General features: G+C 37.6%; 1 protein-coding gene across 1 annotated transcript in view; it reads right to left on the reverse strand.

The window, feature by feature from the left end:
• Positions 1-714: 714 nt before the first annotated feature.
• LOC131586090 (1-phosphatidylinositol 4,5-bisphosphate phosphodiesterase zeta-1-like) overlaps positions 715-16,428 on the reverse strand; it is a 46,958-nt gene continuing 31,244 nt past the window's right edge. The window contains exons 10-13 of the mRNA XM_058852830.1: positions 10,485-10,657; positions 7,454-7,586; positions 5,760-5,909; positions 715-2,334 (exon numbers count right to left, since the gene is read on the reverse strand). Coding sequence (XP_058708813.1) covers positions 2,249-2,334; positions 5,760-5,909; positions 7,454-7,586; positions 10,485-10,657 — 542 coding nt within the window. The 3' untranslated portion in view covers positions 715-2,248. The remainder of the gene's footprint in view (positions 2,335-5,759; positions 5,910-7,453; positions 7,587-10,484; positions 10,658-16,428) is intronic.

Consider the following 16,428-nt stretch of genomic DNA (forward strand, 5'->3'; position numbering starts at 1 on the left):
CTGAGAGCATTTTCCTTCATATTTTTATCAGCCCACATGCAGTTTGCTCAACAGTTTTTGATTAATGCAGGGACTGAAGCATGGGAATTTGTTCTAAGTGCAATTTATTCTTGTTAGGCTATTGCTCCAGATTATTTGGGGTTTTTTTAAAATTCAGAAACTACACCATTATAATTTCATACTTTATCCCTGTGTGTTCTCACAATATTAAGGTAATTTAAAAGCTATTTTAAATCTATAGACATTAATAATTGTTTAAGACATGCTAAACTACCATCTCATTTATTTGGAGAAGTATCAACAGCACATCTGGAGTATCAGATATATCTAAATTTAGTAACTTCCATTTGCTCAACTGGGTCCAATCTTTCCCAGTTTTCACAGGGAAAATTATGAATACTGATTTTTTTTTTTTCTCAAGCATTGTTCAAGACAGGTTTCAAATTTATTTTAAAATGGTAATCAGATTTCATGAGCTTAAGCTCGTGATTCTAAGGTAGAATCTCTTTATATAAACTAGATAAGGTCAAATGTATTTCTGAGGTAAATTCACTAAGTTAAGTGAATTTGGCTCATGGTTAATAGCTTACTATTCTGGATGGAAGTTTAAAGCAATTATCACAAAGTTGGATTAATCATCATCCTATTTGAAGTGCTTTGCCTGTCAAATAGATTAACAAACTTGTATTTTTTTTTCTATTTCACTAGATATTATTGCAGATTGTATATGACAGAGTCCCAGAGCTCCAAGGCCGTGTACTGAAGCTTGTTGTGAAAAGCAAAGGAACATTTGTGGGAGCTGTTAACATTCAGCTGAGCAGTGTCCAGTTCAATGAAGAAAAGTGGTACTCCCTGGGAAACAGTGTAATTTAAATGCTCTCCGAGATGATTCAATTATTTGCCCACTCACTAATGTTTCTTTATCCCATTTCCCACGGTACATTTTGTCTCAGTTGCCCTTGAGAATAGGCAGTCATCTGCTGAGCACATATCCTAACATTTCATAATGCTATTGTCTTAAATGTGCTACCATGTTCCTGCCACAGATTCCTGACAGCGTGAGTTTAAGGAATCACGTGCTAAGGACTTGTAGCAATATGCAGAAGTTCTTATGACAGCAATGAAGGGCTTGGTTTTGTTAATATTAAATAGTACAGTAAAAATACTAAATTCTCAGTGTGTGGGGCCGCATTCTTTGCCCATTAATTCCACTGATGGTGTTGAAACAATGCTGGTAATGATGTAATTTATCATCATTGCATGTGATGAGTTCACCAGAGGACCATGGGATGGTTCCCTGACAATACATTTCCCTGCAGATGTCCAGCAAATTTCATATTAAATCTTATCCAATCAATACTTTGGGTTTTTTAAAGAATGTTAGAAGTTTTGATACAATGTCACATTTAATCCAGGACATTAATTTGTCAACAATATGTATCATTGTTTCTTTTATTCTGACATCCAAGAGGCAGATATAACTGGTCATTTGTGTGAAGAGAGGAGGGAGAAGCTGATGTTCATGAATAAAGAGATTATATTGAGTGTGAGCTTTCAGGGGGGATTTATTTAAGCTCATGATGCCACAGATATTTGTTCAGCAGTCTTCCCACATTGCAGTCCTATGCTGCATAAGGGGTTCAAGTCAATACATGCATTGAATAGACTTAGAGCTATAAATATATATTTATATATTAAATAATTAACATGAGTGGTTCCTTTAAGTTCACAGATGCTAATTATGATCATTTTCATGACCCTCCTCTAGACTCTCTCCAAAAGATCAACCTCTTTCTTGTGTTGGAGGCCCCAAAGCTAAATGCAACTTCCCAAGTGGGATCTCCTGAGAGCAGACTAGGAGGGTAAAATCACCTCCCTCAACGCTGATTTTGATAGCAGATGTGGGCTATGTTTCCACTTTTTCCATCAGTGGGAACTTCCCCAACCTGCCCTGACTTCCCAAGTGAGGGATCGCGGCTCAGGCCAGTTTCCTCAGGACCTGTGGATGTTTCTCATCACGTCCCATGGACCTGTGCACCTCAAGGCTCCTTAGGTTTTCTCAGACCCAGTCTTCTCCTACAGAAAAACAGCAGTAGGGCCAAGGACAGCAGCCCTTATTTGGGATACCCCCTCCATAATATTCCCTCTGGCTTCACAAAATCATTGTGAATGTGCCTCTCTGGGAATCAGGCCACTGGGGCTGTTGCAAAGCCACAGATGTTATTTTAATGATTTCTTCTGCAGAATATCATCGATAATATGAAATATGAATAAAGAGTGATGCAGGTTCCAGCTTGATGCCTTCTTTGGATATCAATGGAATGTTACGGTAACCTGTAAATATAATGACACCTTTATTAGTGTATTAACCACAAGCACAAATATTATGATGGAGTGTTTTTATGATCACCAATGCAAACAAGGCATAATTTATGATTCTGTAAGTAGCTCTTTAAAATAAAATGAAATTATACTAGAACTGAATATCATTTGTGCTGGTTTTTCTCATTTATATATATATATAGTATTTCAATTCTGGTATTTTTGGTGTCAGAGTGAAAAAGCCCAGTGTTTTGCAGGATGTGATATTTTTTCAAATGGAAGACTTTCAGCCCAGTGATATTTAAACATGGGCAAACTTACATTGTAACATCCCAGGTTATGTGCTGCACACATTGTTTTGAGAGCAAATGAAAGAACTTGTGAATCAGCAGTGATAGCACCTACAGAACGGTGCTGCAGCAGCCATGCACTGTGCAGCTGAGGCAGAAAAAAGTGAAGTGTAAGACTTTCTACCATGACTTCTTAAATGTTAATTTCATATGAGTAATTCACTTTATCAGAGATAAGTCATGCCATCATGAAACTATGTGTTCATCTGGTTGTTGAAGCATTTGGAAAAGCCATAGTTCTCAATTTCAAACATAATTCACTTACCTGCTTAGAAAACAAAACAACTTTTTCTTAAAAATCCCGGCCTGTACTGCTTTATATGACTAAATGTCCCTTATTTAATAACAAGTGACAATGTCACTTATGGTTAAAAAAAATTCTGTGTTTTTTCTATGTATATATGTAAATAATTCCAGCTATTTAAGTAAGTCTGTTTTGTAGAAGTATCCATGTTCTGAACAGTAGTTTTCAAAATCCCTCTTTAGGTGTGTGTGGATGCCTGTGGAGTCTTTGGGAGCCACATTTACCTGGGTTTGGAATTTCTTGCTTCTTTCATACAGAATCATAGAATTGTTTAGATTGGAAAAGAGCTCTAAGATCATCAAGTCCAGCCTTTGACTGAACACCTCCTTGTGAACCAGGGCATGGCACTGAGTGCCACATCCAATTGTTTCTTGAGCACCTTCAGAGATGGTGGTTCCACCTCCTGTCTGAGCAGCTCTTTCTAATAATGGACAACCCTACCAGTGACAAAATTCTCCCTGATGTCCAACTGAACCTTCCCTGGCACAGCTTGAGCCATTTCCCCTTGTTCTGTCACACTACACATAAGTTCCTCTGGTATTTAAGGTTCAGATTCTAGGCAGCAAATATTAAAGCTGGTTGTAGGCAATTTACATTTGAGATCAGTTTTTAAGGCATGCACACAATATGTGGAAGGCTTGGTTGATTTCTTATCCGAAGATACACTTCAAAGACTAAGACTAATTTCTGAAGACTTGTGTTCTAGCCCCTACCTACAGAAGATTCTACAAAGTTTCCTGAGAGAAGTAAAACTTCTTTTTTGTTATTGAAATTGCCCCAATTTGCATTAAATGATTAACTACTCTTGGATCCCATGATAATAGAGTTAAAAATTGAGTTCCTGTCCTGTATTAGTATTCACCATGGCAGATTCATTGGCACAGGGACTGTAAGAGAGGACTCCCCCCTCCTATTTGCCTTTAACCACCCAGGTAGAGAATTTTTCTCAATTTCAGCCCCTCTGAGTATAGCTACAGAATCACTACATGGAAAATCAAATTCTGCTGCAGCTGGACAGCGAGCATTCCTCCCCAGTGGAGTCTACAGGTAGTTGGGAGTCTGCTGCTGGGGAAAGGAAGGCAGTGTGGATATAGATTTGAATCCTTTCAAAAGAAAATGCAGAGGAGGGAGGAAATGGCACAACTTTGCCCCTCTGGCTGTCAAAGAAAATAAAAGATGTAAGCACTGCTCAGCTTTTGGAAGCAACTTGCCCTCAGGGAAACCTCAGGGATATGAATCCTAGGGACCTGGGGACAGTCCTGTAGTACAGATTTAAGCAATTGGAATGCTGAAGACTAAGACTGAAATCCATGCTCACTCTCCAGCATATTAGGCAGTTCTTGCCTTGTCTTCTGCTTGTTGTGACTCCCTCTGCAAGAACATTATTTTCCTATTTCACTGTTTAGAGAGTACTTGGGTACCTAAAGCAAAACCATCGTTCCAGACCTGCTTTCAGAGATCTCAATGTTAAGCATTGCAATGAATGCTTGTAATAAATTTTGAAATTATTTATCACTTTACCTCTTAGAAGCATTTTATTTATGGCCTCTGGGCATTCTGATAGCAAATTACTTTTTTTATATTGTGTTAAGTGGGGATTGGGGTAATTTGTTTGGCATCATTTATAATTTTTGTACCTAGACTCACTCCCTAGAATTTTAATTATTGCACTGAAAATGTTTCTTCAGAAATCTACTGCTCTTACTTTTCCAAAATATGAATCCCTCATTTGTAACCAAAATTATAAAGACATTAAGCCTCACTGAAAATTTGTATCTAAAAAAGCCTCAATCAATAATTTTGCAAGTACTTGTAAGCAGCAGTGCCTGATATTTGAATTTGTCTCAGATATTGCGAATTGTTAGGTTGAGTGTTCTTTCATTATCCTGAAGTATACAAATAAAAGGAAACGAAAAGGTTATCAGTGTAAAAATTCATGTTGTAGAAAAACAACTGAGCTCTAAGAGTAATGTCATTTTTCTTGTATAACTCCTCAGCCTCAACTAAGAATCACAAGCAGCTTTATGACTTCCAAACATGAGGGAAAAAAAATGCACCATTTAAAATCCTGTTAAGCTTAATAAAAAAGGTGTGGTGCCTGTTGCCAGCTCCAGTGTTTTGCCTTGCCGTCTTTATTCACTAATAAAAGCTGTTTGTTTTGTCAGAAATGGCTTTGGAAAGCCAGTGTAGTAAACAGCCATTTTACATAAGCCTTTCTCCTTGGCCTATTGGCTTCTGTGTCTGCTCTTTATGAGCAGCCTTTTCATTACAAAAGTTCCAGGAACTCTACTGGCTTAACAAAAGAAACTCCAGCAAGAAAAATACCATGAATATTTTGCCCTATTTTTAACCATTGTGCTCCACTCTGAAAAGTTGCAGATAGGTTACCTGAGGGGGTTTTGGTGGTTGATTTTGTTTTAATTTGGTATTGGGTTTTGAACTTATCTAAGTGCACAAAACCACTGTCTTCATAGCAGCTCTGACTAGTCTCACTTCTTGCAATGAATTAAAATACCACCTGGGCAGTTTCCATCTAGAATGGAACACTGCAGTGGGAAGAATCACCTGCCATTAATATTGTTCTGATTTCAACATCATGGATTTGCATTCAGAGAATATGTTTATTTCAAAAACAGAGAGTGCCATTTATTCATTTTGTTACAAAATCGTGCTCTAGAAAATAAACATAGTGCTGAAGTCTCTCAATGCTACAGTAACAAAAAAAGCCTGGAATGTTGCAGATTTTTTTGAGCTGTTATAGGTGGTTGACATAAAAATATTACCTGTATTCAGGCTCATCACAGGTAAAGTGTACTGGCCAAGGAATTCGTTGTTACACAGAGAAATCTCATCCTGAACGCAGAAGCGTATCATTGCCAGTTCTGGAACTTGGATGTTAAAAGAGAATGTTTCATTCCATTTAGGGCTCAAAGCTAATTAAAGGAGAAAAGAAACAGGATTAAAATATGATTTCTTTTTTTTCTACTCTATAACTAAGCTGCTATCACTAGTTTGAACTGGTAAAGAGTTTCTTTTACCCTAGGTATCTGTGCCCATTTAAACAAATAACTAAACTCCCACTGACTGTAGTGGGGCAAAAGCCTAAGATAGTTGGTGTCATCCCTTAAAAGAGAGAAAAATGAGACAAGGATAGCCAGGTTAAGAACTTCTGCTCAGCTTAAATTTTCCTATAGCCATACCAGTTTCATGCTTTTGTCAAAGTTTCTCCTTTCACAGTGTTGGAAATGAATAAATTCAGGTAGTAGAACGTTCACTTGACCAGAAATACAAAAAGAGAATGTGGAACAGGAGGGGTTTCCCTGGTCTTTAGCAATGTTCATACAGGGAAAAGAAATTCAGGGGCTGATTTTAAACAGCAGCTATCTATAAAAAAGAAAAAGGAAGCATAGAAGACAGAGGCACAGACAAAATGAGATCACAGAAAGCTTGTAGTCTGAGACATCAAGAAGATCTGTATTATAAAGATAAGGGAGTGCTCACAGACAGCTACAAAGAGTACACACTTCACCTGTCAAGCAATTAAGGGATTACTCCTACCAGAGACTTCAAATGAGACGAGTGATGAAGTTACAGCAATTTCTTAAGAAAACCTCGTCATTAAGTTAAGTGGTTAAGGCTGGGATAGGGTTAACTTTCTTCATGTCAACCCCTATGGTGCTGCATTTTGGATTTTTGACTCAAACAGCACTGACTACACCCCAGTGTTTGAGCTATTGCTGAACAGGGCTTCCACAGTGTCGAGATTTCTGTCTTTCTCACTGCAGAGCAGCCTCCCCATCCCAGTGAGGGGGCTGGGGGTACCCAGGAAGTTGGGAGGAGGCACAAGTGGTACAGCTGACCCCAGCTGGCCAAGGGGATGTTCCTTACAAATGGTGTCATGCTCACAGCTGGGGGGAAGGAGGAAGGGAGGGCATTCAGAATTGCAGTGTCTGTCTTCCCAAGTAACCTCAGAGCTCCAAAATGAAGCCTTGTTTCCCTGGGAATGGCTCTACACCTGCCTGCCCATGGGAAGTGGTGAATGAATTCCTTATTTTGCTTTGCTTGTGTGGGCAGCTTTTGCTTTATCTATCAAACTGTCTTCTTCTCTACCCGAGGGTTTTCTCATTTTGGCCTTTCCAGCCCTCTTCCCATCCAACTAGAGGAGAACAAGCAAGCAGCTCTTTGGAGCTGAGCTGCTGTCCAGGATGAGCCCACAGCAGTGTGCAAAAAAAAAAAATTCCACCTTCCTTTAGAAAGGGGGAGTGCTCCCAGCTGTGTGTTTGTGCTTCCTTAATCTATCAGTCTAGAAACATGGCACACACAGCATGAACTTCTGCTACAGATTTTGTGCCAGGAAATCCTAGTCTAGAGAGAAATAATTGCATTTTCTATAACTCCTTGGGATGCAAAGTTGGTGTTTCCTTATAAAATGTTGTTGTGCTTTGTTCACAGCCTCGAGGAGCAGACTGATGCTCACCATTGCTTCTTACAATACTAGATTTCTTTCTTGTTTGGTCCTCTGGTACACCATAGATTTCTATCTGCACTGTGGGGTCAGCTTTGTTGGTCCTAGAGATGCTGCTGGGTGGTAACTGATGGCCACTGATCAGCTGGAAAATTAAAGTTATATTGAAATAACTGTAAGAACGAACTAATTCACCACAGCCATATAGTCACCATAATAGAAATAGCTTTCAAAAGAAATTACTTTAAGTATATGCCAGTCATAAACTGGTGTAATAAACACAGTGGAATCAAGAATATGGTGCTTCCTATCTAATTTACTTATATATATATATATTTTTTTTTTTTAGAAATATTGTGGTATAGGAGCATGTTTTAACTAGATCAGATTGGTCTGAGCCCAGTCCAAACTGACCTTGAATGGTTAGAGGGATGGGATACACATAACCTCTCTGGGCTGCCTGTGCCAGTGTTTCACCACCCTCTTTATAAATAAATAAATATAGAGATAAATAAATAACTGAAATAATATTTTAAACAATAATTTTCAGGTTTTTTTATTCAATAGCTATACATAAAAATTATATTTTGCTACTGTACAAAATAATCCTATTGGAATCAGCCTACAGTGATTTTTACATTTTCTGCTATCGAGCTCATGAATTCCAATCTGTGTGGAGTGGATCAGCATCAAGACCCACCGTGACATCAGCATTGTGCTACAGGGTATGTAGCAGACTGCCTCACCTGTGCCTCATCTCTTGCACAGTGTTCCTTAGTATTAGACAAAAACTCTTCATTCAGTGAGCTTCCTGATGTGTTTTGACCAAAATTTCCAAAAACAGGAAATTTTGTCTCAGACTGCCCTGTAATCTGGCACCCAGACTAAGACAGGATTTATGAAAGTCACAACTTTGTCTGCTTTTTATCTATATTTCAGGGTAGCTAGGAAAGAGTCAACATCTGTGCAGTAATCAGCCTTTTAGGAATCAGTATATAACATGTATTGAGAGAGATATACAAGCCTGAAAGCACAGGTGAAAGATATGACTCCCAATCCTGGTCTCAGGCCTAAGCATCATAAGAGATTCTTATTCCCCTGTCAACCACCCCAAAAATCAAAACCCACAAATCCCACACTTTGCTTTGATATTTTCCAGTGCTTGTAGCACCTTGCCCCCAGAGAAGTTCTAGCCTGAAATACTGAAGAGCAGTGGCTTGGCAAACACTGATGCTCTTTCTTCCTAAGGAATAGCTGCTGCCTTCACCAGGAATCTTTGCAATCACTGATGGGCTGCCCACTAAGGACATGGGAGATTCCTTGCCATGTCCTGAGGGCCATTGCCAAGGCCTGCATGACCCACTGCTAGACCTAGCCTAAGCCTCCCCTGGCATGGGAAAAGAGTGAGTTCTTTCAAGCACACCATGACCCAAATCCATAAATCAAATCAATTTTTGACATCCAAGGTGAAGCAGACATACAGAGTGATGTATAAATTTAGGAAGCACCTTGAACATCCCTATTTCTGCTTCAAAGGCTCTATGCCTCTTGATGGGAATTGTGGCACATTGGGTTAAGGATAAGGAATTCAGTAACATCAGGCCCTATGTGATTTTTCTATTCTTCATTCGTTCATTCATTCATTCGTTCAGAGAGATTTGCCCTTTAGATGTTTTCTATCTTTGCTTTCTGTTGTCATTTCTGCATTCATCTGGTTAGTAACTTTTTCAGCAGAAGCTGCTTTTCCTTTGACTCCTGCTCCAAATTGCTTTTGTCTTCAACCACAATTTCCTGGATTTTGCTGCTGGCTATGAATGGGGCTCTCTGTGCCCTTCATTCCCTCAGCCAGTGGGATGCCATTGCCTCTCTGCAGCCCGCACTATCCAGCCTGAAGTCTCAGTCTAAAGTCCTCAATCTTAAACACAGCCTTTCTCTTCTCCAGCTCCTTCCAAACTCAGACACTTCCTCTGCATTGACAATGGTTTTGCCTGTCTCCTGCATTACAATTCAGGGTTTCTCCTCATCCTAATTCCAGCTTCATACAAATTAGGGCTAAAATAAGTGATGTATTTGCCTGGCTGCCTGAAATCATCCAGCAATGTCTATTCACAATTGGTATGCTCACTGTCAGGACACTAGAATGTTCTTGATTAGGTGCGTGCATTATGTAAGTATTTTATAATTGTCACTAACTATTGTTTTATCTCTGCTATTTATTACTCTGAAAGAAACAAAATAGCAATTACACACTAATTATATGCTAATTAAATAGCATTTATGCAAGTGGTATTCTGTGTAATCAGAAATATTACTTTTTCATTGGGAAAAGGGACTTTTCTAATTAGTGAACAATTATAACAAATCTACTTGACCTCAAAATAAAGGCCTTATCTAATCATTTATTTGTAAATGGCATGCATTTCAAGTATTTTTGGGAAGTCAATCACATTATAATTTGGGAGAAGTAGAAATAATTCAAAGACTTATTAATTCATCCCTCCTTTCACCCTTATTTATACCATTTAAGGATTATAAATAGTCTTTTATATATGCATAGAAAGATAATGAGACTTAAAAGAAGCATAAAGCTTCCTATCTTATCTTTAAAAATTTCCATTTGTCAATTAACATTATAATAGTACAGGTGGTATTATTGATAGTGAAAGAAATAACACCCAAAGTGCACATTTGAATTCTGTGCTTTCAGTTCAGCTTCCACATGCACAATTGTCTGGCCCCTTTTTCAGCTACATTATTTATATTTATTTGTACAGCATCATTAAAAATCATGTATTTTTACAGTCTCCTGGAGGCTCTGAACCCCTACATATTTTTAGCAAGCATAAGTGAAATACAGATGGGAAAGCACCCAAGCAGCAGTTGATACTCTGTGAGAGTTTTACCATCTTGTTGAAAACATTAGTTCCCAACAAACAGGAATAGGAATAAAATGGGGAAAAAAATTAGATAATAATTGCATCTGAAATACATAAAATTTGCTTTCCCATTTTCATGGAACAAAACAACACTTCAGTCATCTTACCCTTATTGACAGAGACATTGGTTTGCTGTATCCTCCCACATTTCGGGGTGTAAATGTGGTATTGCGATCCCTCAAGAATACAGGTTTCAGCACATAGCCACAACCACCATTGTCCAGGAATTTTCCATCTTGCAATTCCATTTGTGTTCCCGGTGTTTGGAAGTTTAAGGCCACTGTAAAATTATATCAGTATTGATTTTAGTGAATTAGATTTGATAACATTTTATAAAAAAAAGTTAAAAAAATTTCAAATGAGCTTAAGATATCTACATCTTTCAATTCATATGTAGGATCCTGTTATTTCCCTTAAATTAAGTGATACTCAATAACGAATTATTTGTGCACAAAAACAGTACACTCTTTAGAACTGCACCCTCTTTTAAGAACTAATCTATAGATCTTTTTTACATTGCTATACCTCTCTTCCCTTTTCTTTCTAAATTAGACCTTGGAGAATATGAAATAAGAGATCCTTCTCTCTGCAAGAACTGAATTCACATCCTAGTTTCTCTACAGCAGCAAGACCCTGCACTCCAAACCTGCTATCAAAGATCTGGTGCAGAAGTCAAAACCTCAGGATTGTATCTAACCTTAGTTATGGTGCAGAATTCATCACAAAAACATCTCACCCAGAAGATTAAGAAGCTTTAGTTTAGTTAGAATACTCAGTGAAAATACATATAAATTTATAGAACTAGAAGCAATTTTAAAAGTGTTCTTAAATTTATGTGAGCACACACTCTCTTGGAGCTTAATCCTCAAGTACTGGTGATTATTCTAAGAATACACCTGACAGATTTTTTCCTTTCCTTGGCAGTTCAAAACATTTTCAGTTTGCTGCAGCACCAATAATAAAATATCACACTTCTCATCAACAGGATATTGTAATTCATGAGATAAAGCCAACATTGAAATAGACCTGTTTAATGAAATTTCCCCCTATTCCAGTGCAATGGAGCTTCTTGTCACATTCCAAATAGAAAATGCAGAAGTCAAATCAGCAATGAATTATGACATTATGAACCCATGACATGTGTTAAACAGAGAATGATAAGAAGTCATTTACTTAAAAGGATGGTTTGGTAGGAATGAAAAAAGAAGACTTTAAGCAGTTCAAGTGACTCATAATAATTCATAAAGAGGACCTTATTACATTTTCCTGGGAGATAATATGAATGCATTGAATGAACATTTGACATAATGCAAAAATCCTTATTGCAAGTGGAAAACACACAAAATTGTTTTCACTGCAAAAATTACTCGTTCCTTCACTGCTTTGATGATCATTTTAAAATATTCTGAAGCAAACAACACAAATAGGAATGAAGCAGCTGGTACAATGGACCTGATATTTATAATATGATATATAAACACATGTTTTTGGTGGGGTTACTTCTGAAGAGCTCTGGTTCCATAGCCTCAAAACCAATGAATGGGTGGAATACATGAAGTGCTCCCAGAGTGCATCATCTGTTTAATCTGAAAGAAATCCCATCTGTGCTAGCTAAAATTGCTCTGCATCATGAACCAACATGCAGCAAGTAGGAATAACTGGAAACCCTGTCTAGAAAAACCTCAAACAAAACAAAAAAAGCCTCCAAAACAAAACACAACATGCACTCCTGCTTTGATCTAAGTGTTAATGTAAAGACATGATTTTATGTTAATATACACAGGAATTTTGTTTTACCTTTAACAACAGAAACCAAACTTCAGAGTGTTCATATTGCCCATTGCCCACCATTGCCTTTTTTAAACAGGGTTGGTATTTTCTTGGTATGGTTTTGGCAGCGGTTCAAAATTTTCTCTTTATGACTCAACCCATCATCCAGAAACAGCCCCAAATTTGGTGCTATATGATGCTTGTATATTTTAATGCACTGAATCAAGCTGTGCAGAGGATGCTACAGGAGCTGCAACCCTGTGGCCCCTGGAAGTCTGAACTACAGATAAGCCAGGATCTCTCAGTCCTCAGGTGAGTCCTAGGCCACACTTTCAGGATACGTGGGTTTAAAAGTGCAACTGAAATTAGGCACATCGAACAGTCAGCTTCAAATAGCAGCTTCCACATGATGAACCAAATTACATGATTGCACATAATGAGACTATTGCTAAATTTACCAAGCTTTATAGGCGACTAAGCAGGAAAATCTGATGTAACAACAGCAACAAGCAAACGAGAATACTTTATATTTTATCACATTAGGAAAATTACTTTTGCAACACAAGTGAAGGGCAATGTTATTATGGGTTGATATCTCTAAACATCAGCACTGTGTTTTCACTTAATTTAATTTGACCTTAAGAACAAGTTAAAAAACGCATGGAACAGTAGTTTTAATTTACTTACTGGTTTCTTTGTATTGCAAGTTTTAAGGTGATTAAGCAAATGTGAGATTTTGTGTCATATTCTCTGAGATGCAAACCTCTACTAAAACTGTTTACAGGGCTCATAGCTGCTTGGAGCCTCCCAGGGCACTACTTTATGGTGCATTGATGTACAATTTTTCTTTTTAAACAGGTGCAGTATAGCCCTAACACTTCTTGAGAAATGGCAAGGATCATAAACTAAAAGCTATGCCCAGCAGCTTGGGCTGAGCAATATCTTTCTGCAAACAATCCTGAACTTCTACCCAGTGTTTCATTTTAGCTTTGGTGAATTCAAGAGCAGAACTGTTCAATAATATTCTTTGTACTTTTGTTTTATGAAACAGTATAAATATAATGCATGTATGAAGAGAGATTTAAACTGACAGTTTATTTTGGAAAGAAACCCAAATGAGCTTGCAATGAAACCATCTGAGCAGTACATAATCTTAATGCATGGTTTTCATGGGGAAGTAAAGGCATCTGAAGTTGAACACGGTGTACATTAAATTTTCTCCTCAGTCCTTTCATTAAGCACCAGAAGAATTTTAATATTGACATCAAAATCAAAGCAGCACAGCAAAACATGGGCTTGGGGAACAACCTGAGCAAAGCAATTCTTCACTGTGATTCCTGCACCTAAAACAGATTTAACTATTCCTAGAACCATGAGGCTAAATCCCCTTCAGATCAGAGTATTGAATACTCAAATCATCTTGCAAAGTACCAAAGCTGCCATGGCAGTCCCAGTAAGCCCCAGGTGTAAATAACTTCATATGGCAAATTGAGGTTAGGAAATAGACTAGCTCCAAAAAATGAGCCAATCCATAATACACAGAAGGATATTATTTTTGACCCCAAACCTCTGTATCACAAGCAGTTAACTGAAGTCAGTTCCACCACTAATTGCAGAACTAAAGACACTCTAAATATTCATACACAGCACCTTCTATAGGTGCCACCATTCAAGACATAATTGATTTGTGGACTAAAAGCAAAAGCTTTGTAAAACCAAAATGAGAATTGTGACTGTGATTTGAAGGCATTGAGGAAAACTGCACATCTTTTGATCCTGCCTCTCATTAATATTCCCAGTGGGACTTTTAAATTGTAATTTTTTATTTTTTGTTCTTTGCTTGCTGGTTCTATCAGCTACATCACAACCATAAGGTTTAATGCATTTTCCCATTTAAATGGGAAGATTTTAAAATAGATAAGGACACATTTGTCACCATTTTTTCTTGAAATGGGTTACTTAATTGCATTTTATGCCATTTAAAAATGCATCTCAAAATGTATCAATTTTATGCCCTTTCAAAAAAACTCATATTCAGAAAGCACTCACAGTGCCAATGTTCCTATCCCCATGGTTTACCTCACTCATTTGAATCTAAAGAGATGTAATAGATCACACTTTTATCAGCCTTCTTGTCTTGCTCTCAGCTCTTTGCAGTTGTCTGTGCTCTTAAAGTGGGCCACTCACAATGAATGCAACGAAAATCTGTGCCTCAGATATCCCAAATCTGAGCTGAATTCCACCCAGCCTGGGAAATGCTATTGCAAACAGGAGCGTATCCTAATGCTCTGGAATGTTGCCATTGCTTATGAGATGATCAATGTGATTGGATTTGAAGCCACTGCTTTCATTCCACACCAGCACTCCAAGCTGGGCACAGACTGTCTAGGCTTTCTTCTCACATGCAGGTCACAGCTGCACTCAATCCATCACTGCCCAAATTTACAGAAATATTTCAGAAGTCCAGGAAAGATGGAGCGAGACTATTTACAGGGGCATAACAGGACAGGGGGGAAGAGCTTCAAAGTGAAAGAGAATAAACCCGTGAAGAGGTGAGACCCCACACAAACTTTATGAGCAAGGACTTTGGTCTACTAGACCAAAAATAAAGAAAAAAAACCTCTTTTTTTTCTACCAGAAAAAAAATAAAATATATAATGATTGATTTTCCTACAACACAGAGCAAGCTTATATGGACAATATACATTTTGGCATAAAAAGTATCACCTCTCTTCCTGGCAAAAAAAAAAAAAATCAGTAAAACTGTATTTTTTCTCTTCCCTAACAGACTCCAAATTATATTAATCTTAATGATAACTTCTGGCTTTATTTTTCACCTACACATTTTGAAATGGTTGTTTTCACTCTACAGAAGCTTGATTTATGGCTTACAATGTGAGGGATTCTGCCGTAGGAAGAGGGACTGCTCCTCTGAGAGCTGAATAAATGCATAACTGCATGACATAACATCCTTAAAATGTGCAGTCAGTCTTTTTTGTATGGTCTTTGGGCCAGTTTAATACTGTGGCTCTAAAGACACTGTCATTAGAAATGTGAAGAATCCAGTCACACAGTTCATAACTGCTGACATTGCTCCTACTTCATTACAAGTGGTCCTACTGGAAAAGAGATGTCAGGTGATTAAGAGTCCTCCATTGTCCAAGTAAATCTGCAAAGGGTTTAAGTAGAGATCCTCTCTTGTGAGATTCTCATGGGAAAAGTACCTAAAGCATTTCTGATAAATTATCAGATCTGAAAATCTAAATTGATTTTTGCTGTCTAATTAATGTGTCAGTCTGAAAGTCACACTTCAGTGTAAGTCTGAGTATTTTTGGTTGTCATTTGACCAATTTTACACCTGAAATGTTTCCAAAATAATTTTTAAAATTTACTTAACTTGTGATTCTTGGCAGAAAAGTGAATATTATCAGCTTCCCTCTCCTGTTTTAGTCTGGAGTCACTGACAAGTTTTAGAACAAGATCAGCAACTACTTCAGAAACAATTGTGTTCCTGCAATTTTTTCCCATCTTCCTTTAAAATTTATTAGACTTCACATAAATTATTTACTATTCTATTGGTTGTCTGCAGTGAAGACAGCTGGAAAAACTGATAAAATGGAATTTCAGTGTTTCTTTGCTTTACAGTGAAATTCCAGTATCTATGACACACACCAAAAACTGCCTAAAAAGAAGCAGAATAGCCCAAGAGCTTTTTCATAAACCTGGCAGTAGAAGCATTTCTGCAGAAGAGACATAAAACCTTCATTCAAAACCACTCCCAGCATTTGGAGCCATTCCAAAGGAAAGTTGAGTGCATTTGGAGAGCTTCAGATGTTGAATCATATTATCCCACCTATCTTGCAGGTGTCTACACCTGAATTAGCAGTACCACTTCACTCTTTGTGAAGACTAAATCAGTGAAATTCAAGGGAAAACATTAAAAAAAAAATTAGTCCTCTAGGTTTCACTTGCTAAGGAGGCATTTCTGGACTATTAAAACCAGTAGAAGAGAGCAATAATATAGTTATTGACACAGAACCCAAGCAGGGTCGGGTTTGAGTCATTTTAATTTCCACAGGTGAGGCATACCAAGATCAAAATTAGTTGGTTTCTTTTCCCTTGGTTGCTTCAGAGGTTAAAATCAGAACTAGTTAGAGAGCTCCTTATCACTCCTCTTTTCATGCATCATTTTTTACCATATTTTGTCATATTATTGCACACAAGACTGAACCACAAAACAGATGTGACAAAATTGCCAAGCTGCATTTCAGTGTCACAGTC

Source organism: Poecile atricapillus, chromosome 18, assembly GCF_030490865.1.
Source record: "Poecile atricapillus isolate bPoeAtr1 chromosome 18, bPoeAtr1.hap1, whole genome shotgun sequence".
Classification (NCBI taxonomy): domain Eukaryota; kingdom Metazoa; phylum Chordata; class Aves; order Passeriformes; family Paridae; genus Poecile; species Poecile atricapillus.